At 49.1% G+C, this 26,382-nt stretch overlaps 1 protein-coding gene and 1 long non-coding RNA gene across 6 annotated transcripts in view; one reads left to right on the top strand and one right to left on the bottom strand.

Annotated features, from left to right (window-relative positions):
* The window catches only part of LOC143960487 (uncharacterized), a 192,975-nt gene that overhangs the window by 8,020 nt on the left and 158,573 nt on the right, over positions 1–26,382 (bottom strand). The gene's annotated exons all lie outside the window — the stretch shown is intronic.
* Positions 1–26,382, top strand: part of LOC143960483 (estradiol 17 beta-dehydrogenase 5-like) — a 146,818-nt gene that overhangs the window by 61,052 nt on the left and 59,384 nt on the right. For 3 of the 5 annotated variants that reach the window (XM_077469129.1, XM_077469130.1, XM_077469128.1), the window contains exons 3-4: positions 2,349–2,516; positions 8,038–8,154. In XM_077469129.1, coding sequence (XP_077325255.1) covers positions 2,349–2,516; positions 8,038–8,154 — 285 coding nt within the window. The remainder of the gene's footprint in view (positions 1–2,348; positions 2,517–8,037; positions 8,155–26,382) is intronic. The other 2 variants (XM_077469132.1, XM_077469131.1) reach the window with 2 other exon arrangements.

Here is a 26,382-nt window from a genome sequence, read left to right as displayed (position 1 = left end):
CTGAAAAAGCTGATATCTGAATGATGTCTGTAGCTGCAGGCATCATTCAGATATCCCTGCACAAAATCAAGGATGTCATATGATGGGCGGCGGGCGGGAAGTGGTTAAAATGCATTTTTTTTTAACACAAAGTTGTCCATTTATACAATATTTCTAACACATAGCATGTACATACAAAAAATGACACCCCAAAATAGATTCTCCTACTCCTCCTGAGTACGGCGATACCACATGTGTGAGACTTCCACAGCCTGGCTACATACAGAGGCTGAGTACAGCCAAGCATGGCCGAGCATGGCTGGGTATCACCGAGTATTGCAGGGTATCACCGAGTATGGCTGGGTATTGCAGGGTATCACTGAGTATGGCTGGGTATTGCAGGGTATCACCGAGTATGGCTGGGTATTGCAGGGTATCAGAGTATGGCTAAGCATGGTCGAGTATGGCTGGGTATTGCAGGGTATCACAGAGTATGGCTGGGTATTGCAGAGTATCACCGGGTATGCCTGGGTATTGCAGAGTAGCACCGACTATGGCTGGGTATTGCAGAGTATCACCGACTATGGATGGGTATTGCAGGGTATCACCGAGTATGGCTGGGTATTGCAGGGTATCACCGAGTATGGCTGGGTATTGCAGGGTATCACCGAGTATGGCTGGGTATTGCAGGGTATCAGAGAATGGCTGAGCATGGTGGAGTATGGCTGGGTATTGCAGGGTATCACAGAGTGTGGCTGGGTATTGCAGAGTATCACCGGGTATGGCTGGGTATTGCAGAGTATCACCGACTATGGCTGGGTATTGCAGAGTATCACCGACTATGGATGGGTATTGCAGGGTATCACCAACTATGGCTGGGTATTGCAGGGTATCATCGAATATGGCTGGGTATTGCAGGGTATGGCTGGGTATTGCAGGGTATCACCGAGTATGGCTGGGTATTGCAGGGTATCCCCGAGTATGGCTGGGTATCACCGAGTATGGCTGGGTATGGCAATTTATGGCAGAGTATTGGCAGGGTATTGCAGGCTATTGCAGATTATTGCTGGGTATTGCAGATTATTGCTGGGTATTGCAGAGTATTGGCAGGGCATTGCAGAGTATTGGCAGGGCATCGCAGAGTATTAGCAGGGCATTGCCCGGTATTGCAGACTATTGGCAGGGCATTGCAGAGTATTGGCAGGGCATTGCTGGGCATTGCAGAGTATTGGCAGGGCATTGCTAGGCATTGCAGAGTATTGGCAGGGCATTGCAGAGTATTGGCAGGGCATTGCTGGGTATTGCAGAGTATTGGCAGGGCATTGCAGAGTATTGCAGAATATTGGCAGGGCATTGCTGGGTATTGCAGAGTATTGGCAGGGCATTGCTGGGTATTGCAGAGTATTGGCAGGGCATTGCAGAGTATTGCAGAGTATTGGCAGGGCATTGCTGGGTATTGCAGCGTAATGGCAGGGCATTGCGGGGTTAATTGTCGGTGAGCAACGCTGTGGGCACTACAGATCCAGCCCACAGCGCTGCCGACACCGATCTCTCCCCTCTCAATGTACCGATCGGTACAGAGAGGGGAGAGAGGAACCGGCGTCATAACATGACACCGGTTTGTTTACAAGTGATCGCTCCGTCATTTGACGGAGCGATCGCGTGGTAAACGACCGCGACAGGACCCGGCGGTCACGGATGCTCTCGAGTGCACGCCCCAGGGGGCGCACAAGAGCGGAATTCTGGGAGGACGTCATATGACAGCCTCCCTGGGTTAAGCAACCGCCCTGCAGCCGTCATTCGGCTATGGGCCGGTTGTTAAGTGGTTAACTAGTGAAACACCATAGACTCTACTGTATAATAAGGTTTACATATAGGTACAGTAAATATCTCCTAAACTTGCATGACGTCACTAGCGCATTCGCTCTGAAGGAACTTCATGCCCGTGCCGTTCCTTCAGACTCCTGTGCTCTCATGGGAGTGACATCATCAATGTGCGGACAATCAGATGGCCAGAGGACGTGAACCCAGAAGGAAGACCGGGTGAAGATGGAAGCCCTGTCAGCACATCACTGGAGGGCTTTGTTTCAAGGTAAGTTTCACATAATGTGCTAGTATGTGATGCATACTAGCACATTATAACTTTACCTTGCAGGTTACAAAAAAAGCATGGTGGTTTATTGCTGCTTAAGTCAGTCTGTAAAAAGACATGCCAATGTTGAGAATAATGTTGGAAAATAAACTTAATTGATGAATTATTGGTTTGTGAATGGAGCCTACTGTTTCAATGAATGAATGCATTAAACATTTTAATATTCTATGATTTAGTAGAGACATTTTTAAATATAAATCACAATGGCTTTTCTCAGTACCCCAGGCGTACGGTGGAAGAGGCCACAGATCTGGCCATCAAAGTCGGATACCGCCATATCGATGGGGCATACCTGCATGAAAATGAGGCTGAAGTTGGTCGGGCCATCCGGAAGAATATAGCAGATAAAACCATAAGTAGAGAAGACTTGTTCTACACTGGGAAGGTAAGTACTTTATAGGGGAAAGTTGTAGCAGGAGTGTGTACAAGGTTCTGAAGTGAGAAAGAGGGACACCCTTTTATTAAAAAAAATTTAGGCTAACGATAAGTCTGCCTCACATCACTTTATGTACAATTATAGACAGCTATCAGCAAAGAAAAATACACATCACTTAAAGTGTACACTATGTAAACCCTAAGGCCCCTTTCACACATGCGGACGATATGTCTGTATTTCATCCATCTGTTTGCGGATGAAATACGGGCATACATGCATCCCTATGGGATAGCGGGTGTCTGCGGATGAACATCCGCAGACACACGCTGTTGTCCGCCTCCGCTACTGTCCGATTCTGCAGATGGAGGAAAATCCTATTTTTCTATCCGACTGCAGAGCGGATCAGATGAACACGGACAGACAGTCCGTGCTCATCTGATCCCCCATAGAGGAGAGCGGAGAGCGGAGAGCTGACAGGGCGGTCCCTGCACAGTGTGCGGAGACCGCCCTGTCCGCCACCGGCTCAGCGGGGACAACGGAGCGATCCCCGCTGAGCGAGCGGATCATCACGGGGCAGATCATTACTGATCCGCCCCGTGTGAAAGGGGCCTAACACTGAACTTCTCTCCTTTGCTCTCCACTGGTCTGTCAAATAAACGAATAAGGCCTCTTTCACATGGACGATCCGTTCAGGTCCACCTGTCACTTTTTTAGGCTGACATCCGACCCACTCTGATCTGAAAAAGTGTGACGGGGGAAAAACCTACTTTTCCATCCGTCTGCGGATCGGATCGGGTGACGTCAGACTCTGCGGTCTGTCGTCATCCAATGTCCCATAGGGGAGAGCGGTGCTCTGACAGGTCCGTCTCTGCACACTGTCATCTTCCTGCTCAGCGGGGATCGACGGGGCGATCCCCACTGAGCAAGGGGATATCCACGGGGCGGATCGTCACTGATCCGTCCCGTGTGAAAGAGGCTTTAAGCATTTTGTTGTCTCAAGTGCCTTGTGCTGTAGTTGGTAATAGCATTCAAAGAGTTAACAAGAACATATTGCAACAAAACATGTCCCACTAGCTTTAAAAAAAAAAAAAAGAAACAAGCATTTTCTGCTTCTGCAGTCTAAGCACTGGATGTGTGATCTTCATAACTGTTGAGGCGAGGTAGCTTAATTTACAGTCTCAGTAGCTTGGCAGACAGAGACTCAATCAGAATGACATGGACAGAATTGCAGGTTCATTGAAAGCTTTAAACCAAATACTTGTGAGGGTCATAACAGATAAACATCAGATAGGTAAAAAAAAAAAAAATCATAGTGTGTATAGTTTCAGCTAGGGTTGCCACCTGTCCGGTTTTGACTCGGACAGTTTAGGTTTTGAATTCTGTGTCCGGGTTTCCCTCTGCCTGAGACCCGAACACCAGGCTTACATGGGGTGTGGTTTTATAGAGTCTGAGATGACACACACATAGTGCAGAATGTAGTAATGTTAAATAGAGAATGTACAGTGGGGAGTGTATGGCAGTGGGTACTATGTGCAGGAGAGGAGTGCGGAGTGTACGTAGGTGGGTATAATGCGTATGTGAGGAGTGTGGAGTGTACAGCGGTGAGTAGACTGTGCAGGATGGTGTCAGTAGTTCTTTATTTATTTATTTTTTACAATTTTTATTTTTTATTTTTTTTACAATTTTTTTTTTTCACAATGCTTGGGAGTGGGGGTAGTGTACAGTGTCAGTAGAGCAGTGTGTCTGTAGTTTTTTGTCATTATTATTTTCTCTATTATTTTTTACAATGTTATTTTCTTTAAATAATTTTTTCATAGTGCTTCTGGGGAAGGGGTGAGGAGTATGTGGTGGTGATGGTGTCAGTAGGGCAGTGAATGGTGTCATTAGTTTTTCTTTTTACATTTTGTTTTTTTAATTAAATGTTTTTTAAATGCTTTTTGGGGGGAGGGGGTTGGGGCAGTGGACAGTGTTTGTAGGGCAGGGGGGGTGGTGTCAGTAGTTTTTTATTTTATATATTTTTTTATAATTTCATTATAGATGTAAGATATCAGGGGTCTAAAAAGAACCCCTTTGAGACAAAGAAAGAGGCTGAGGGCAGATATTCCCCAGTCCCTTTCTCAGCATTGAAGACGAATGGACAGAAGACGGCGGCTCCTGTCCATTCATAAACTGAGCATAATAACACACAGGTTACTCTGCTCAGTTTTCACAGGACACAGGAGCGATCTCGCTCACTCTGTCCAATTCAGAAAAGGCAGGGAACCGTAAATGACCCTTCCTCCGCTCGCCATCCTGACAGATCCCCACAGCTGGCGGGAGAGGAGAGGAGGGAAGCCGGCTGCGGGGGGCGGGGGAGGAGGGCAGGAAGCTGGAGAAGAAGGAGAGGTGAAGGACACGGAGGGGAGCTGTAAAAAAGAACCAGGGGAGAAGAACAGGGGGATAGAAGGACACGGAGGGGGGCTGGAGGAGGAGGATACAGGGAACAGTCAGGGATGATCGGCGCAGCAGGAGGGACAGCGGATGTCAGCTATACAGGGAGATCGGTGTTCACAGCTGTCCCTCCTGCTGCAACGATCATCCCCGACTGTGAACCAGGGGACCATCAAGGATCAGCCCCACACCTCGCAGGAGACTTGAGATGTCTGAGAACAGGTAGCAACCCTAGTTTCAGCAATATACAGTACATGTGATGAATGGAGGCTAAGCATGAAAAAGGAGGGAGGGACTAACTACGTAGAGCAGGGGTGTCCAACATACTCCCTGCAAGTCACATGCAGCCCCAGAATTTATAGTGTGGCTTGGGCCCATCTGGACAGAACCCAAGGATGTCCTGCAAGCACAGCATCCACAACAGCCGACACAGACAAGCCGGTCCCATGTATATATGTATGGGGATGTCGTGCAAACATAACAGCCATGTCAGTCTACATTGACAAGCCAGGCAAACGCATATCTGGAGGGATGCCGGGGCTACCATGTTTGCAATAAAACTGTCAGCAAGGAATGCAGTGGCAACAGGTAAGCAAATGCTGCATGGTCGGATTTTGGGTGGGTGTTGGGGAGGGCTAGTGATTAGGGCCAGTGCGAATTGTAGCAGCAGTTCTTCCTGTAGCTCTCAGTGGGTAGATGCAGTGGCTGGCTCCATTCATCATAATGACAGTTTTCCAGTGGCCGCAAGTAATTATTGACTGTGCAGAGAGCAGCGAATAGGTGCTGCTGCCAGCGACCTGTCATTATAGTGAATGGGCCCAGCAATCCCTCCTACCCACTGAAAGCCACAGGAGGAACTTCTCATCAGCTATCCTTATTGTTAGTGTATTTTATGTGTGGCCCAAGGCAATTTCTTCTCTTCCAGTGTGGCCCAAGGAGATCAAAAGTTTGGACAGCCCTGACGTAGAGCATTCTCCAGCTATGGAGGGAGGAAAGGACAAAATTATGTAACCTCTTGGCCCCAAGAATATGCAAATATGCATATTCCCCCAGTAACAACAGACCCCACCACAGCAACAATAGATCCCCCACCAGGGGCGGACTGACCCATCGGTCACTCGGTCACGGACCGAGGGCCCGTGCCGCTAGGGGGCCCGTGAGAGCCTCTGCATCTGCAATACATGCTAACATGCAGCATCTAGCAGGGATCAGGACGCGTCTGTTCCTTCTCTCCCGTCCACCCCAGGTGCTTGTACATGACATCACCTGGGACTGGCGAGAAGAGAGGAGGGGCCGGTGGGGAGCAGCGAGCTATGAGAGGTATTCAAGCATCGGGTGACCACGAGGCGCTGTTTTTTTTTTTGCTGGAATCTGAAGGTACCATGACCGCCATCGCGGGGGCGGGAGCGGGCGGCAGGCAGTACAGGTGGTGTAGGGGGCCCGGGCCACAACATGACTGCAGGAGGCCGTGACATTCTCCTGGTCCTCCAGACCTCCACCTACCCTTAGTGTCCTCCAGACCTCCACCTGCCCACAGTGTCCTCCAGACCTCCACCTTCCCACAGTGTCCTCCAGACCTCCACCTGCCCACAGTGTCCTCCAGACTTCCACCTGCCCACAGTGTCCTCCAGACCTCCACCTGCCCACAGTGTCCTCCAGACCTCCACCTGCCCACAGTGTCCTCCAGACCTCCACCTGCCCACAGTGTCCTCCAGACATCCACCTGCCCACAGTGTCCTCCAGACCTCCACCTGCCCACAGTGTCCTCCAGACCTCCACCTGCCCACAGTGTCCTCCAGACCTCCACCTGCCCACAGTGTCCTCCAGACCTCCACCTGCCCACAGTGTCCCCCAGACCTCCACCTAGGCACAGTGTCCCCCAGACCTCCACCTAGGCACAGTGTCCCCCAGACCTCCACCTAGGCACAGTGTCCCCCAGACCTCCACCTACCCACAGTGTCCCCCAGACCTCCACCTACCCACAGTGTCCCCCAGACCTCCACCTACCCACAGTGTCCCCCAGACCTCCACCTACCCACGGTGTCCCCCAGACCTCCACCTACCCACGGTGTCCCCCTGTGTGCTCCACCCACCTGCAGTGTCCCCCTGTGTGCTCCACCCACCCACGGTGTCCCCCCCCCCAGTGTTCTCTACACCGTGCCCCTCCAGTGTCCTCCACCCACACCGTGCCCCCCCGTGTCCTCCACTCACCCATGGTGTCCCCGTGTCCTCCACTCACCCATGGTTTCCCCGTGTCCACCCACCCACAGTGTCCCCCGGTTTTGTCCACCCCCCCCCCCCCACAGTGTCCGCCTGTGCTTTCTACCCCCATGGTGTGCCCTGCTGTGCGCCTCATGCCCTGCGATGTGCTTGTGCCTTACTGTGTGCCCCAATGATTTATGTAGGTGGGGCTTTGTGTAGGGTAGGTGTGGCTTGCATATGGGTGGGGACACAGGGGGCCCATTGCTCTACTATTGCCCGGGGGCCCCATGAGTTGTCAGTCCGCCCCTGTCCCCCACACAACAGACCCCCCCAGCAACAATGGACCCCCCAAAACAAAATATCACCCCAGCAACAATAGACCCTCAGCAGCAACAAATCTCCCAGCAGCCATCATTAATAGACTCCCCAGCAGTCAGCAACAATAGACTTCTCCCTCAACAGTAGATCCCTCTCAGCAACAATTGACCCCCCCAGCCAACAACAATAGACCTACCCAGCAACAATAGACCCCCACAAAAAATAAATCCCCACCAGTGACAATAGATCCCTCAACAGCCAGCATTAATAGACTCCAGCACTCCTTGCCATAAAATAAATTCTGTGTGCTGGAGGTGCAGGAACTGTGTTCCCGCTGAAAAAAAGCCCTGGTAATCACAGTACAAGGTACTGTATTTGCATGTCATTTCAGCCCTGAGTGCTGTTATATCTTAAAGTATTTTTCTTTTTCATTTGGCTCCCAAAAATTCTAATGCTAGGGGTTGATCAAAAGCATTGCTACCAATTTCAACATCACTTGTGATGGTCAGGCCTTTTCTGACCCCTCTAGCTTGATGAAAGTACACAAATATTGATTTTTAAAAAAATATTTTTTTTATAGCTCTGGAGCACGTTCCACAGGCCTGATTTGGTTCGGCAAGGTTTGGAGAGATCACTAAGAGCTCTTCAATTGGATTATCTGGATCTCTTCCTCATTCACTATCCTGTAGAATTTCAGGTAAGCAGATTTCTTGGGATGTGACAGTGTTAGTTTAAAGCAGAACTCCAGCCACCCCTTCAATCTTCCACAGTTGTAAGGCTTCTCTCCTGTACTAAAATTGCTTACTCTGATTTCACTGCACAATGTGAGCTTCTCACAATGTGTATTAGAAGCTGCAGCAAGTCAGATGGAGCCCCATTTCCTGGTTGGGAGACCTTCAGCGTCATCTGGCCCTGTCCTCCCCAGCTTGACTGTCTATTCTGACTCAGATTGTTGTGAATTGACTTATCCTTTGTGAGACCTCAATGCCTGGCCTGTATAAGATATAATCACTGAGGACAATCCTTAGCAGATAGCTTGAACTCACCAAATACCGATTCCATCCACAAAAGTGCTTTTATTCTGAACACCAAGTTACAGCAGATGACAGGATACAAACAGATGAATAGGATGTGATATTTATGCGGGCAAAAGATAATATTGTCTGTAGCTTACTATGCACAATACATGTGTCCTGCTACATGTGGCCTGTTAGCTGCATCAATGACACAGGGAGTGCAATCACAGGAATTAGGGTGGAGCATTACATACAAAAGAAGTGTGTCATAACATAAAGGAAAAAGAACATAAGAAAACAAGTGCATTACCACAAAAGGTCATTAGATGGCAGCATGTGAACTAAATATAAACGTCCATAGAAAATGGTTAGGGAACAATCAATATAAAAATTCTATGCCCTGTTGGGGTGGAACATTCCCCACCTGGCATGGTAAATGTCACTATATGCATCAGAACGGTAGTTATGCAACTGAAAATAACAAATTGCAATTTGCTGGATGTCTTAAAGACCTGAAAGACATAAAAAGAACATGCATATAATACAATAACAGGCTTCAAGTTATGTCAACTAAAATTCAAGATACTTTCTTCTTAAAGTCACAGGTAGGATCCAGCAGCGTAGACAAACTAGTTCATTCTCCAAAGGTCAAGAGCAGAATAAATTACGTGATAAGTCTGATGAGAGTCTTTACAGTCCCTTGTCTTGAAACCTTCACCTCACCTTATGTACCTTACCGTCATCACTAGGAACACTCTTTACAGTTAGTCCCATGGGCCATTAAATTCTTTCGGCTTGCTGGTCCTTAAGCAGAACGAGATCTCCGACGTATGTTAGGGTAAAGCCGTTGCCATTTCCTGTGTCCTTGGAGGTAGGAGGCGGCTGTGAATTGTCTGAGGCTGGGCCCAGACGCATAGCTGTAACATGTCTGTCGTTACTGCATTCTGTGCACTTGATGACTTTACAGTCTTTAGCAAACATGTCCATAACAAGCACAGCACCTGTAGCATATAATATAAGTTTCTGAAGAATCTCCCTGTGCTCTTGTAACATCTTTGCCCTAAGCCCACAACATTTCCTTAGGGGGGTGAGGTTTCTTGTGAATAGAGCACTGACAATTAAGCCCTGTACACACTATCAGATTGTCTGCTGAGTTTTTCCTTCAGATTTACCAAAACCATTTAGTAGAAGGGCCTGCCTGATTGCATACACATTGAAACTCCTAAGGTTTGACCTCATATTATATGGTTTTGGTAAATCTGACAATCTGATATTGTGTACGGGGCTTTAGAGTCTTTATCTCTGTCACCCGAATTGCTCTGGTGAGCAGGAGAGGATACGGGTGGTAAGATGTCTGTCCTTTTAACAGATATTGATCTAGTCAAGTCTCTATGTTTAGCTGCTATGTTATCATACCTTGATGAAGATGATGAAGCAGGTAAGTTGGGTTCACTAAAGCTGGGATAATTTCTCACCCAGGCTTGATCACTGATGAACCTTCAAAAATAAGTTTAGACACCACGAGCAGTTAGTGATGGCCGAACAGTTTGCCCGGCGGTCGTTTCGCGCGAATTTCGGCTGTTCGCGGTCTGCCAGTTCGGCGGACTATTGGCGTCGTTCGCCCGGCGGACTTCCGTGTTTTTACTGTGTAAAGGAACTTTGACCTGATGACACATCCATCATGGGGTACAGGACAGCCAATTGAGACATTACAGCACAAGGTCACTTGGACATTCCCCCTAACCTATAAATACACCCGATCCGGCGGCCATTTTACATTCTTTCTTCTGTCACTATAGGGAAAGGTTGCTGTGTGGAGTAGGGAGAGATAAATCGCTAGCTATTTGGTACACAAAAGTTCTTTTCAGGACTGGTATAGGTGTTAGGTGTATATAGGTTTGCTGTGCTACTGATTCTTGCAGCAGCCTGAGTGTCTTTTGTCAGTTTAGAGAAAGGGACAGAGCGCTGTGTGCTGCTATTTTAGGGACAGCCAGATTAGTCATCATCATCATCATCATCATTAGCTGTTACTATCAGGTCCACAAAAGAGCTATTCCAGTAACCACTAATCGTTCCAGTCTCCTCTTTTTTGCCACTTTTGTATAGGGACAGGAAGGAAGCAGTGTGTCAGGCAGTGAGGGTCAGTTTAAAGAGTTGCTGTTACTATTAGTTTCACAAAGGTTCTTTTCAGGACTGGTATCGGTGGTATGGTAATAGGCTTGTACACGTATAATATTCTTTCTTCCAAATATAGAAAGAATATTATACTTGACTGCTGCCCTTCTGCTGCAGTCTGCTAATCATTCACAACTCACTTGTTCCACAAAGCTCTTTATCAGGACTGGTAACTTGGTCTGTGTAGGGTGCTACAGTACATAGGGTTGAGTGAGGTACAGTCTGCTGTTCTGTAAGGACCGCTATCGGTCCACAATAGATAGGGTTGAGGTGCACCACTGCTGACCGCTGCCCTATACTGCAGCAGTCCTTCATTGGTATAGGGACTGACGTACAGTCTGCTAATCACTAACACACAACCTGCTTGGTCCACAAAAGTTCTTATAAGAACTGGTAACTTGGTCTAGGGTGCTACAGTACATAGGGTTGAGTGCGGTACAGTCTGCTGTTCTGTAAGGACCGCTATCGGTCCACAATAGATAGGGTTGAGGTGCACCACTGCTCACCGCTGCCCTATACTGCAGCAGTCCTTCATTGGTATAGGGACTGACGTACAGTCTGCTAATCACTAACACACAACCTGCTTGGTCCACAAAAGTTCTTATAAGGACTGGTAACTTGGTCTAGGGTGCTACAGTACATAGGGTTGAGTGAGGTACAGTCTGCTATTCTATAAGGACTGTTATCGGTCCACAATAGATAGGGTTGAGGTGCACCAATGCTGACCGCTGCCCTATACTGCAGCAGTCCTTCATTGGTATAGGGACTGACTTACAGTCTGCTAATCACAAACACACAACCTGCTTGGTCCACAAAAGTTCTTATAAGGACTGGTAACTTGGTCTAGGGTGCTACAGTACATAGGGTTGAGTGAGGTACAGTCTGCTATTCTATAAGGACTGTTATCGGTCCACAATACATAGGGTTGAGGTGCACTACTGCTGACTGCTGCCCTATACTGCAGCAGTCCTTCATTGGTATAGGGACTGACGTACAGTCTGCTAATCACTAACACACAACCTGCTTGGTCCACAAAAGTTCTTATAAGGACTGGTAACTTGGTCTAGGGTTCTACAGTACATAGGGTTGAGTGAGGTACAGTCTGCTATTCTATAAGGACTGTTATCGGTCCACAATAGATAGGGTTGAGGTGCACCACTGCTGACCGCTGCCCTATACTGCAGCAGTCCTTCATTGGTATAGGGACTGACGTACAGTCTGCTAATCACTAACACACAACCTGCATGGTCCACAAAAGTTCTTATAAGGACTGGTAACTTGGTCTAGGGTTCTACAGTACATAGGGTTGAGTGAGGTACAGTCTGCTATTCTATAAGGACTGTTATCGGTCCACAATAGATAGGGTTGAGGTGCACCACTGCTGACCGCTGCCCTATACTGCAGCAGTCCTTCATTGGTATAGGGACTGACGTACAGTCTGCTAATCACAAACACACAACCTGCTTGGTCCACAAAAGTTCTTATAAGGACTGGTAACTTGGTCTAGGGTTCTACAGTACATAGGGTTGAGTGAGGTACAGTCTGCTATTCTATAAGGACTGTTATCGGTCCACAATACATAGGGTTGAGGTGCACCACTGCTGACCGCTGCCCTATACTGCAGCAGTCCTTCATTGGTATAGGGACTGACGTACAGTCTGCTAATCACAAACACACAACCTGCTTGGTCCACAAAAGTTCTTATAAGGACTGGTAACTTGGTCTAGGGTTCTACAGTACATAGGGTTGAGTGAGGTACAGTCTGCTATTCTATAAGGACTGTTATCGGTCCACAATAGATAGGGTTGAGGTGCACCACTGCTGACCGCTGCCCTATACTGCAGCAGTCCTTCATTGGTATAGGGACTGACGTACAGTCTGCTAATCACAAACACACAACCTGCTTGGTCCACAAAAGTTCTTATAAGGACTGGTAACTTGGTCTAGGGTTCTACAGTACATAGGGTTGAGTGAGGTACAGTCTGCTATTCTATAAGGACTGTTATCGGTCCACAATAGATAGGGTTGAGGTGCACCACTGCTGACCGCTGCCCTATACTGCAGCAGTCCTTCATTGGTATAGGGACTGACGTACAGTCTGCTAATCACAAACACACAACCTGCTTGGTCCACAAAAGTTCTTATAAGGACTGGTAACTTGGTCTAGGGTGCTACAGTACATAGGGTTGAGTGAGGTACAGTCTGCTATTCTATAAGGACTGTTATCGGTCCACAATACATAGGGTTGAGGTGCACCACTGCTGACCGCTGCCCTATACTGCAGCAGTCCTTCATTGGTATAGGGACTGACGTACAGTCTGCTTATCACAAACACACAACCTGCTTGGTCCACAAAAGTTCTTATAAGGACTGGTAACTTGGTCTAGGGTTCTACAGTACATAGGGTTGAGTGAGGTACAGTCTGCTATTCTATAAGGACTGTTATCGGTCCACAATACATAGGGTTGAGGTGCACTACTGCTGACTGCTGCCCTATACTGCAGCAGTCCTTCATTGGTATAGGGACTGACGTACAGTCTGCTAATCACTAACACACAACCTGCTTGGTCCACAAAAGTTCTTATAAGGACTGGTAACTTGGTCTAGGATTCTACAGTACATAGGGTTGAGTGAGGTACAGTCTGCTATTCCATAAGGACTGTTATCGGTCCACAATAGATAGGGTTGAGGTGCACCACTGCTGACCGCTGCCCTATACTGCAACAGTCCTTCATTGGTATAGGGACTGACGTACAGTCTGCTAATCACAAACACACAACCTGCTTGGTCCACAAAAGTTCTTATAAGGACTGGTAACTTGGTCTAGGGTGCTACAGTACATAGGGTTGAGTGAGGTACAGTCTGCTATTCTATAAGGACTGTTATCGGTCCACAATACATAGGGTTGAGGTGCACTACTGCTGACAGCTGCCCTATACTGCAGCAGTCCTTCATTGGTATAGGGACTGACGTACAGTCTGCTAATCACTAACACACAACCTGCTTGGTCCACAAAAGTTCTTATAAGGACTGGTAACTTGGTCTAGGGTGCTACAGTACATAGGGTTGAGTGAGGTACAGTCTGCTATTCTATAAGGACTGTTATCGGTCCACAATACATAGGGTTGAGGTGCACCACTGCTGACCGCTGCCCTATACTGCAGCAGTCCTTCATTGGTATAGGGACTGACGTACAGTCTGCTAATCACAAACACACAACCTGCTTGGTCCACAAAAGTTCTTATGAGGACTGGTAACTTGGTCTAGGGTGCTACAGTACATAGGGTTGAGTGAGGTACAGTCTGCTTTTCTATAAGGACTGTTATCGGTCCACAATACATAGGGTTGAGGTGCACTACTGCTGACTGCTGCCCTATACTGCAGCAGTCCTTCATTGGTATAGGGACTGACGTACAGTCTGCTAATCACTAACACACAACCTGCTTGGTCCACAAAAGTTCCTATAAGGACTGGTAACTTGGTCTAGGGTTCTACAGTACATAGGGTTGAGTGAGGTACAGTCTGCTATTCTATAAGGACTGTTATCGGTCCACAATACATAGGGTTGAGGTGCACTACTGCTGACCGCTGCCCTATACTGCAGCAGTCCTTCATTGGTATAGGGACTGACGTACAGTCTGCTAATCACTAACACACAACCTGCTTGGTCCACAAAAGTTCTTATAAGGACTGGTAACTTGGTCTAGGGTGCTACAGTACATAGGGTTGAGTGAGGTACAGTCTGCTATTCTATAAGGACTGTTATCGGTCCACAATACATAGGGTTGAGGTGCACTACTGCTGACTGCTGCCCTATACTGCAGCAGTCCTTCATTGGTATAGGGACTGACGTACAGTCTGCTAATCACAAACACACAACCTGCTTGGTCCACAAAAGTTCTTATAAGGACTGGTAACTTGGTCTAGGGTTCTACAGTACATAGGGTTGAGTGAGGTACAGTCTGCTATTCTATAAGGACTGTTATCGGTCCACAATACATAGGGTTGAGGTGCACTACTGCTGACCGCTGCCCTATACTGCAGCAGTCCTTCATCGGTATAGGGACTAAGAGTTTTGTCACAGGGTGATTTAAAAAATGACAGGCAGAGGAAGAGGCAGGCCCTTCCGCAGGGGTGGTAGGGGTAGGGCAGGAGCACCAGCCTTGAGCCAAAGTGGGAAGTTGCAGAAGGTGCGTTCAATTACTTTAAAGGACGCACCAGACTTGGTTGAGTGGCTGACTCAGCCTTACTCTTCTGCACCCTCCTCATCCTCTCGATCTGCACCCTCTTCTTCACTCTCTGCTATGTGCACCCCCAAAGACACTACCACCAACAACACCACCACCACCACCACCACATACCTTCCGCTTGAGTCACAGGAATTATTTTCCGATCCATATCAAGAGGACATTTCTGATGCGCAGCCACTCTTGGTATTGGATCAGGAAGAGGAGGTAGCAACAACCGCTACTCAGCAGTCTGACGACAGTACCCAGATCAGCCCAAGGAGGAGGTTGGTCCCCGGTGTTGCTGCCTACTCCGAGATCTCTACTTATAGCGGTGGGGAAGGTGACATTGATGATGACGTGTCTAGTGATGTCATGTGGGTGCCCACAAGAGAGGAAGAGGAGGGGAGTTCAGAGGGAGATATGGACCAGCAGATAGGGAGGAGAAGCAGGACTAACTTACATTGCACAGGAGGGACAAAGCAGACTGCAAATGTATCAGGAGTGAGTCATCGACCATGTACGGTCACATCTGGCGCTCCCAGGACACCGGCACATGGCTTCGCAGTGTGGGCTTTTTTTAACGTGTCCGCTGCTGACAAAAGCGTTGCCATCTGCAATCTTTGCAGTCAACGCATTAGTCGCGGTAAGCCCAACACTCACCTAGGGACAACCGCCTTAAGAAGGCACATGAGCAGCCATCACCGAGCCGAGTGGGAGCAACGAAACACACAAAGCCACACTGCAGGCTCTCACCATCCAGCCTCGTCTTCTACTTCTCCTTCTCCTCTCTCCTCACAATTGTCCTCCACTCCACCTTCCATCACGCCAAGCTCACGTTTTTCTGCAAAAAGGCAGGCTTCCGTGGGCTTAATGTTCAAGCGTAAAAAAATGATGACGCCGGATAACCCTCTTGCCCAACGGTTGACGGCTGGCTTGTCAGAACTGATAGCCCACCAACTACTGCCATATAAACTGGTGGACTCGGAGGCCTTTCGCAAATTTGTGGCCATTGGAACACCACAATGGAAGGTCCCAGGAAGGAAGTATTTCTCGGAGAAGGGCATCCCAGAGCTATATGGCCATGTTCAGCGGCAAGTGAATGTATCTCTGGCACACAGTGTCGGTGCCAAGATACATCTGACCACAGACACGTGGTCTAGCAAACACGGCAGGGAAGGTATATCACTTTTACTGCCCACTGGGTGAACCTTCTGACGGCCGTCAAGCATGTAACCCGTGGCACCCGTGTAGATTTGGTTTTACCGCCACGGATTGCATACAGGCCTGACTGTTCTTCTCCTCCTCCTCCTACTCCATCCTCCTCCTCAGCTGCCTCCTCCTTTTCCGCTGCTAGCGTCTCTTCCGCTGCACCGCCCAAGCTCCCCAGAACCTATTCCACATGCCAGGTGAGACGTTGCCATGCCGTGCTGCGTCTGTTGTGCCTGGAAGCCAAGAGCCACACTGGCCCGGCACTCCTTTCAGCTTTGCGTTCACAGGCAGATCAGTGGCTAACACCGCTCAATTTGACAGTTGGTAAAGTGGTGTGTGGCAACGGTGCCAATCTGCTTAGTGCATTGAAACAGGGCAAAATCACGCACGTGCCATGCATGGCACGCGTCTTAAACTTGGTCGTGCAGTGATTCCTTGTCAAATACCCTGGGGTCCAGGACATCTTGCGGCAGGCAAGGAAAATCTCGGCCCATTTCAGAAGATCTTACACGGCCATGGCTCGCCTTGCTGACATTCAGCGGCGACACAATCTGCCGGTCAGACGTCTTATTTGCGATTGCCCGACGCGATGGAACTCAACCTTCTATATGCTTGATAGGCTGCTCCAGCAGAAACGTGCAGTTAACGTCTACCTGTATGAACTCTGCGGCAGAAACGGTTCTGGGGAGCTGTTTTTTTTTTCACCGCGCCAGTGGCTGCTCATGCGCGACGCATGCAGACTTCTGCGGCTATTTGAGGAGATCACCAAACTGGTCAGTCGCAGCCATGGCGCCATCAGTGACATGGTACCTTATGCCTTCTTTATGGAGCGTGCATTGCGTCGTGTCATTGATCAGGCTGTGGAGGAGCAGGAGCGGGAAGATGAGGAAGTCGCAATGCTGGATGAATTCCCAGGGGGGGCTACTCTATCTGAGACAAGTCAACAACAGGAGTCTGAAGAGGAGTCAGAGGAGGATGGTGCCGGGGCGGATGAGGAGGAGCAAGAAGAGCATGCTTTAAACCTTTCTGGGATCCCTATTGTGCGTGGATGGGGAGAGGAGAATGAAGAGGACGACATTATCCTGGATGATGAGCAGGAGCCAGGCCACCACACCGCTTCCACTTTAGTGCAAATGGGGGCCTTCATGCTCCAGTGTTTTAATAGGGACCCCGTATAAAAAGGATAAGGGTCAAGGACCAGTACTGGGTGGCAACGTACTTAGACCCCCGGTACAAACACAAAATGGCAGAAATGTTACCGCCGTCACAGAGGGCTGTCAGAATGCAGCACTTCCAGGCCTTGCTTCGAGAAATGCTGCATTCTGCTTTTGCGTGCGCTGGCAGAGGAGCAATTCCCACTCCCAGAGAAGGATTTGCGGGTACCAATCCAACAGCGCCTGCAAGAAGAGGCCGGTTTGAAGATGTGTTGGTGACTTCGGATATGAGGTCATTCTTTCAGCTGACCCATCGACAGGTGTCATCCGGATCCAGCATCAGGGAACGCCTAGACCGTCAGGTGTCCGACTACATTGGGTTAACGGCCGATGTGGACGCTCTGAGGAGTGATGAACCCCTGGACTACTGGATGGGCAGGCTTGACCTCTGGCCAGAGCTTGCCCAATTTGCAATCGAACTGTTGGCTTGCCCCTCATCCAGTGTCCTGTCCGAAAGGACGTTCAGCGCAGCAGGGGGGATCGTGACCGATAAGCGTACTCGCCTAGCTCACGACAGTGTTAACTACCTCACATTTATAAAAATGAATGAGGCATGGATCTCGGAGGAATTCAACACATGTGACCAGTAGACCATGTATATGTCTATAAACTATTTTTTTAATCAAGCACACAGACCTTCTTTCTTCATTTGGCTCACTTCCTTGTCCCAAAAAAGCACACCGTACTATATGCCCCTACCCTCCTCTTTGAAGAGGTTGAGCGGTGTCATATTTCTACTGGGGCTGCTTATGAGGGGATCACACCATCCCTGTGCTGTGCTGAGTTTCTCCTGGGCCTGCTTATTATGAGGGGATCACACAATCCCTGTGCTGTGCTGACTTCCTCCTGGGGGTTCTTATTATGAGGGGATCACACCATCCCTGTGCTGTGCTGACTTCCTCCTGGGGGTTCTTATTATGAGGGGATCACACCATCCCTGTGCTGTGCTGAGTTTCTCCTGGGCCTGCTTATTATGAGGGGATCACACCATCCCTGTGCTGTGCTTAGTTTCTCCTGGGCCTGCTTATTATGAGGGGATCACACCATCCCTGTGCTGTGCTGACTTCCTCCTGGGGGTTCTTATTATGAGGGGATCACACCATCCCTGTGCTGTGCTGACTTCCTCCTGGGGGTTCTTATTATGAGGGGATCACACCATCCCTGTGCTGTGCTGACTTCCTCCTGGGTGTTCTTATTATGAGGGGATCACACCATCCCTGTGCTGTGCTGAGTTTCTCCTGGGCCTGCTTATTATGAGGGGATCACACCATCCCTGTGCTGTGCTGACTTCCTCCTGGGGGTTCTTATTATGAGGGGATCGCACCATCCCTGTGCTGTGCTGACTTACTCCTGGGGCTGCTTACGGTGCTGCTGTCAGTGCTGTATATCACGGTGCTGGTGTGAGTGCTTAATGTCACGCTGCTGCTGTCAGTGCTGTATATCACGGTGCTGATGTCAGTGCTTAATGTCACGCTTCTGATGTCAGTGCTCTCTATCACAGTGCTGCTGTCAGTGCTGTATATCACGGTGCTGATGTCAGTGCTTAATGTCACGCTTCTGATGTCAGTGCTCTCTATCACGCTGCTGCTGTCAGTGCTGTATATCACGGTGCTGATGTCAGTGCTCTCTATCACGCTGCTGCTGTCAATGCTGTATGTCACGGTGCTGGTGTTAATGCTTTATGTCACGCTGCTGATGTCAGTGCCCTCTATCACGGTGCTGCTGTCAGTGCTGTATATCACGGTGCTGATGTCAGTGCTTAATGTCACGCTTCTGATGTCAGTGCTCTCTATCACGGTGTTGCTGTCAATGCTGTATGTCACGGTGCTGGTGTTAATGCTTTATGTCACGCTGCTGATGTCAGTGCCCTCTATCACGGTGCTGTTGTCAGATGACTCTATCACGGTGCAGGTGTCATTGCTGTATGTCACGCTGCTGGTGATCATCTCCTGCACCCTCTTCTTTGCCTACTCTGGTCCCTGACCTTCCGTCTGCTCCATTGCCTTCATGCGCTCCACAGTCCTGAATTGTCAGAACAATTTCCCATATAAAAAAATAATGCTTGTAGTTATCGATCCCAAATTCACCTCATACATGTATTATGTCATTGGCCATGTGGTGGGACTATGTTTGCCCAGCTAATAATTATTTTGTGGCTGCAAATTTGACCTAAAGGTTTGCGAAGTTCGCCTCCCATTGAAGTCAATGGGGCCCGCCGCGAACTTTCAGTTTCGCGAACTATCGGCCGCGTTCGCGAAACGTCCCGTCGGAAGTTCGTCCATCACTACGAGCAGTGTCCAGGAAGCTTAGTCCAGAATGCACATATTTTTAGACCTTACTTAGGGGAATTGATTAACGTGCATTTAGATTTCCACTACCCTAGGGAACCACACATACATAGACTCCTATTATAAGAATTATTGATTATACAAATATTTACTTAAGGGGGTTCTTATTCTCCCCAAGGAGTCTTGGTATGTGTTTGTGTTTGTGAGTCGCCTTCGTCCGTGTATATGTTTTATGTTTGTCTATTGTCTTTATGTGTCCTTTAAATATTGGTTGTAGGTTTTTGGGAAAAAAACTGTTTTGATTAATCACATAGGTGGTTTAATGTTAGTATTTTGTAAAACATATTAGGATTACTCTCAAGTGAAGTTATTGTACTGAATGAATTTATGCCATAATGGTATTTTTTTTATATCTAAATAAAAAACTTCTTACTTTTTAAAGAAAATTCTCAATTATATTTATCCACTATAGCCATAAGTAACAATCTAGCCCCCTCCTTTTTTTCTTTGGTAATGGTCCTCTCTTGTGTCCCCCCAAAGGGGTAATTTTTTCATTTGGCATAAGACTTGTGCTGGCTGTGTCAGCGGAAGTCACCTTGTTGTCAGCATGAGGCGATGCGGTTTGCTGCATAGATGCACTTGTGTTGTAGACTTGAAGAGGCTCAGGCATTTGGAGCTGAGAGGTCTCTGTGCTGAGAGTCAGAACAGTGTTGTTAATAAGACGTACAGGAGAGAACTCTGTATCATTGCAAACATTATGCTTTAGTACATAGTCACTGCCACGTTCAACTGGGTCTTGCAGTTCCGCTGGGACAGACCAGTCCTAGTTAGCACTTTCTCCCATCGCTTATTTGAGGACTCTTAAGCCGCGTACACACGGGCGGACTGTCTGGCCAACTAAGTCCGTCAGACAATCCGACAGACAGTCCGTCCTACTTTTGAATGAACGGACTTGACCACACACGATGAACAGACAGTCCGTTGAAAGCTTGCGCGATGACGTGTACAGCACGTACGACGGGACTAGAAATAGGACGTCCAATACTCAGCAATGCAACCTTCCGCCGTGTAAATCCTTTCTGAGCATGCGCCATACTTAGTCCGTCCAACTAGCCTACTCATGAGCGGACTGTCCGCTGAAACCAAAGTTGGACGGACTGTATTACGGAAATTCCGAAAGACTTAAGTCCGCCAGACTGTCCGCTGAAAAAGTCAGCTGAAGCCCACACATTTCAGCGGACTAAGTTGGACAGACAGTCCGCCCGTGTGTACGCGGCTTTAGCCTTGCTAGGGCAGCTGCTTCCTCCCTTTCCATTTGCAGAATCTTTAATTGGGATTCTGCCTTTGCCTTTTGTGTTTCTATTTCTGCTTCCTTTCTGGTAAAGGAGCTTTGCACTTTTTTTGATTCCACATCAGTGTGGGCCTCTATTATCTTATCGCTTAATGTTGAACTTCTGGCGTGAGAGGATCTAGAAGAACGTGCAGTTTGCTTGGTTGATGTGGATCTGTCAGATCTGGTCTTCTGCAGTTGAGCAATGTGGAGATCTGCCTTATGCTTTTGTACTAAGAGATCTTTGGTTTAGTGCATCAGTCCTGGCCAGTTCTGCTGAAGAGTCCTTTATATTACAGTCCTGCAGGAAAGCTGTGTATTTTGCAAACAGCCGCTGGTAGCGTTCATACGCAGCAGATAAGCGATCTATAGCGTCTTTGTTCAGGTGGTTGATCATTAAAGTGTGACGAAACTGACATGCAGTATGAAGTTCTGTCCTATAAAGCCGCGTACACACGTAGCCGTCTGTCCAACGTACTTAGTCTGGCGGACATCCCGCCAGACTGTCCGTCGGACTTTCCGAACGGGCTACTTGCCCACACACGGCACTTTTTCAGCGGACTAATACGGCATACTAAGTCCGCTGTACTATCCGCCCTACTTTTGAAATGAACGGACTCGCCCACACACGCGGAGGAAAGTCCGTTCATTTCGAGCGCGTCTCTAGGTAGGCGGGGCCCACGAAGGGGACGTCGCTGGCCCCGCCGCCTGGTATGGACTTAAAGGGGAACCCCAACGCCGAAAAAAATCGGCGTGGGGGTCCCCCCCAGGTCCACATCAGACCCTTGTCCGAGCACGCTACCCGGCCGGCCAGGAAAGGGGGGGACGAGCGAGCGGCCCCCCCCTCCTGAGCCGTACCAGGCCGCGTGCCCTCAACATGGGGGGTGCCTTGGGGAAGGGGCGGCCGCGCGGCCCCCCCACCCCAAAGCACCTTGTCCCCATGTTGATGAGGACAAGGGCCTCTTCCCGACAACCCTGGCCGTTGGTTGTCGGGGTCTGCGGGCGGGGGGCTTATCGGAATCCGGGAGCCCCCTTTAATAAGGGGGCCCCGGATACCGGCCCCCCACCCTATGTGAATGAGTATGGGGTACAATGTACCCCTACCCATTCACCTGTAAAATAAAAGTACAAAAAAAACACAACACACAAGATAAAATAATTTATTGCACAGCTCCGGGGGTCTTCGGGGGGGGTCTTCTCGCCGGACTCCTCCGCTATCTTCTTGTAGCTCGTTTGCTAGCGGAGGAGCCCGGCTTTCTTCCTCGCCGCCGGCCTCTTCTTCCGACTTCGGGGGTCTTGTCCCCCTCTTCGGTTCTTCTGCCGGGCCACCGCGCCTTCTTCTAGGTCTTTTACAGGCGGTGGCCCGGTCTTCTGTCGCTGCCGCCGACTTCGCCTTCCGTTCTTCTCTTCTTCTTCTTCTTCAGATGTTGCCTCGCCGAGTCCTGCGCTCACAATGACGGGGACCGGGCACGCGGCGACTTATATAGGGACAAGGGGCGGGGTCTTCGGTTGATGTCACATGGGTTCATGTCACATGGGTTGATGTCACATGGCGACAGTCCCAGCATCCTCCGGGACTGTGACATCGTAAGGGGCGGGGTCACCATGTGACATGAACCCATGTGACATCAACCGAAGACCCCGAACCTTGTCCCTATATAAGTCGCTGCGTGCCCGGTCCCCGTCATTGTGAGCACAGGACTCGGCGAGGCAACATCTGACGAAGAAGAAGAAGAGAAGAATGGAAGGCGAAGGCGGCGGCGGCGGCGACAGAAGACTGGGAAGAAGAAGGCGCGGTGGCCCGGCAGAAGAACCGAAGAGGGGGACAAGAACCCCGAAGTCGGAAGAAGAGGCCGGCGGCGAGGAAGAAAGCCGGGCTCCTCCGCTAGCAAAAGAGCTACAAGAAGATAGCGGAGGAGTCCGGCGAGAAGACCCCCGAAGACGGAAGACCCCCGGAGCTGTGCAATAAATTATTTTATCTTGTGTGTTGTGTTTTTTTTGTACTTTTATTTTACAGGTGAATGGGTAGGGGTACATTGTACCCCATACTCATTCACATAGGGTGGGGGGCCAGTATTCCGGGGCCCCCTTATTAAAGGGGGCTCCCGGATTCCGATAAGTCCCCCGCCCGCAGACCCCAACAACCAATGGCCAGGGTTGTCGGGAAGAGGCCCTTGTCCTCATCAACATGGGGACAAGGTGCTTTGGGGTGGGGGGGCCGCGCGGCCCCCCCCTTCCCCAAGGCACCCCCCATGTTGAGGGCACGCGGCCTGGTACGGCTCAGGAGGGGGGGCGCTCGCTCGTCCCCCCCTTTCCTGGCCGGCCGGGTAGCGTGCTCGGACAAGGGTCTGATGTGGACCTGGGAGGGACCCCCACGCCGATTTTTTTCAGCGTTGGGGTTCCCCTTTAAGTCCATACCAGGCGGCGAGGCCAGTGACATCTCCTTCGTGGGCCCCGCCTACCTGGAGACCCGCTCGAAATGAGCGGACTTTTCTCCGGGCGGGAAAAGTCTGCTCATTTTAAAAGTACGGCGGACTGGCATACACATGGCCGGATTGTCCGCCGAAATGCGAGTCCGGCGGGAAGATTGGAGTGTAAAACTACTTTCTAAGTCCGCCGTACTTTCGGGTCAAAAAAGTATGCCGGAGGCTACACACGGGGGGATTGTTTGGCGGACTTCAGTTTGCCGGACTTTTCCACCCGCTTGTTTGATCGTGTGTACGCGGCATAAGTCTGACAGATTGCTGGAGAACTCATAACTAGTGGTTTCATAGTTTTCTCTGAGTTTCTGTGTCGGTTTTATTGTACGTTTGGGTCTTACACTCTGTTCGGCAATATCTGCAGAATCTGCTCCCTGTACATCTGCAGGTTCAGAGGCATGATGAATCTGCGTTGGTTTAGCCACAAAAGGGTGCTCAGAGTGTTGTCTAGACATTTTTCACGTTTTGCAAGAAATGGTACTGTCTCTTAAAGAAGACAAACAACAGCGTAGACAGGTGGGGTAACGTGTTTCAATGTAGAAAAACAGTGTTTAACATTCACATGAGGTGCAGTAAACTTGTTTGACCATGTGCTTCACAAGATGGCGGATGGCACTGAGCTTGATTGCAGATCAGGCGCACACATATACACAGCAGGCAGTGGGAATTCTATACATCTTTTGACTATTCTGAATCCGATTGTTGTGAAGCGACTTATCCCTTATAAGACCTCTATGCCTGGCCTGTATAAGATATATTCACTGAGGACAATCCTCATCAGATAGCTTGAACTCACGAAATACCGACTTCATCCACAAAGGTGCTTTTATTCTGAACATCAGATGACAGGCTACAAACAGATGAATAGGTTGTGGTATTTATGCGGTTAAAAGATGATATTGTCTGTAGCTTACTATCCAGAATACATGTGTCCTGTTAGCTGCATCCATGACACAGGAAGTACAATCACAGGAAGAAGGGTAGAGCATTACATACAAAGGAAGTGTGCCATAACATAAAGGAAAAAGAACATAAGAAAACAAGTGCATTACTACAAACGGTCACTGGATGGCAGCATGTGAACTAAATATAAACGTCCATAGAAAATGGTTGGGAAACAATCTATATAAATTCTATGCCCCGTTGGGGTGGCACACTGTCCCTGGTCCGTCTCTTACATTCATTTGTTTTTTCAATCATGGAGGTTTAGCATCACATGTGGTTGTTACCTAGGGTAGACTGCAAGCAAATACAGCCTGACTAGGAAATCTCAATCTAGAATGACATCCACCCATGAAGGCATTTTGATTTTTTGTATAACTCCTCCCAAGAGCCAGACCACTGCTTGCAGGGCTGAAGGCTCCAGAAAATGATAGTGAGGCAGGGTGCTGTTTTCAGGAAGCTATCAACAATACCCTGCCAGCCCCTCCTACCAGCCACAATCTGCCTGCATTGCATAGACAAGCACAGTGATGACATCAATGGTTCTAAAAAGTAAAAGTTTTTTAGTATTGATCACTGTAATAATGTCACTGGTCCCCAAAAAGTGTCACTTGGGGTCAGATTTGTCCGCTGTATTCTCTCCATTACTAGTAAAAACAATAAAAATGGTAGCCCCTCAAAGCACCTTGTCCCCATGTTGATGAGGACAAGGGCCTCATCCCCACAACCCTGGCCGGTGGTTGTGGGGGTCTGCGGGTGGGGGGCTTATCGGAATCTGGAAGCCCCCTTTCACAAGGGGAAGTTAAAACAATAAAAATGGTAGCCCCTCAAAGCACCTTGTCCCCATGTTGATGAGGACAAGGGCCTCATCCCCACAACCCTGGCCAGTGGTTGTGGGGGTCTGCGGGCGGGGGGCTTATCAGAATCTGGAAGCCCCCTTTAACAAGGGGACCCCCAGATCCCGGCCTCCCCCCCTGTGTGAAATGGTAAGGGGGTACAAAAGTACCCCTACCATTTCACCAAAATAGTGACAAAAGGGTTAAAAATGACAGGAGATGGTCTTTGACAAGTCCTTTATTAAAGTCTACCTTCTTCTGGTCTTCTTCCTTCTTCCTTTCTTCATCCTTCGGTTTCTTCCTCCATCTTCTTCTTCGTCCGATCCTCTTCTTCCTCCAATCCGCTTCTTCTTGCTCCGGTGTTCTCGTCCGGCATCTTTTCTTGGTTCTCGGGCTGCTCCGCGCAATGTGAGGCTCCCACTGTGTGATGCTTCTCTTCTTCTGACAGTTCTTTTATAATGGAGGGCAGGGCCACCTGGTGACCCCGCCCCCTCTGATACATGGAACCGTGCGTCAGAGGGGGCGGAGTCACCGGGTGGCCCCACCCTCTGTTATGTAGCACTACCTCCGAAGGAGCTGCTTGTTAGATTTGGGCTTACCGTTACCTTCTGTTCCACTCGCTTCATGTCTAGGGGTGCCCCATGGTAGATGGCCCAGTAACTCGAGAGACTGACAACAGATCCACTTGAATGGATTTTATTTGCAAATGTAGACAATGAACAGTCTCTTAAATTGGGATCAGAGGGTTGGAAAGGAAGTTCAGGTACTCTTAATGTCAAAGTCAAAATGTTGAAGAACTTGCTTACTTTGACTGCATCCAGTGAATAGCCATTCGCAACTGGATGTTCCCTCAAGTTGGACAGTCCTTCTCTCACAAGGCCTAGCAGCCAACAAGGTGCTTACTCAGGAACAAGTCTCTGCCACAGACGTTGTTGTAGAACATACAAGTTAATGTATCTGCCACAGACGTTGTAGAACACATAGGGAAACTAAACTTGAAGAACACTCGTAGGATACCTGGATCTTTCAGCCAGCTTGGCGATATCCACAAGACCGGATTCTCTTGGGTACTTCAGCCCTTCTAGGCTCTTACTAAGAAACCAACCCGTACGTGGTCTTCTTCTGAAGAGTCCTCCCCTGGAATGCTTGAAGTCACTGGGTCTCTCCAAAACCGGAGACGGCACCCAACCACCTCAGAATCCTTTC

This window comes from Lithobates pipiens, unplaced genomic scaffold, assembly GCF_037356315.1.
Source record: "Lithobates pipiens isolate NorthernLeopardFrog02 unplaced genomic scaffold, aLitPip1_a1.2 Scaffold_8, whole genome shotgun sequence".
In the NCBI taxonomy this organism is placed as follows: Eukaryota; Metazoa; Chordata; class Amphibia; order Anura; family Ranidae; genus Lithobates; species Lithobates pipiens.
Note: the sequence above shows the minus strand (reverse complement) of the source record. Positions and strands in the feature narration are given on the sequence as shown.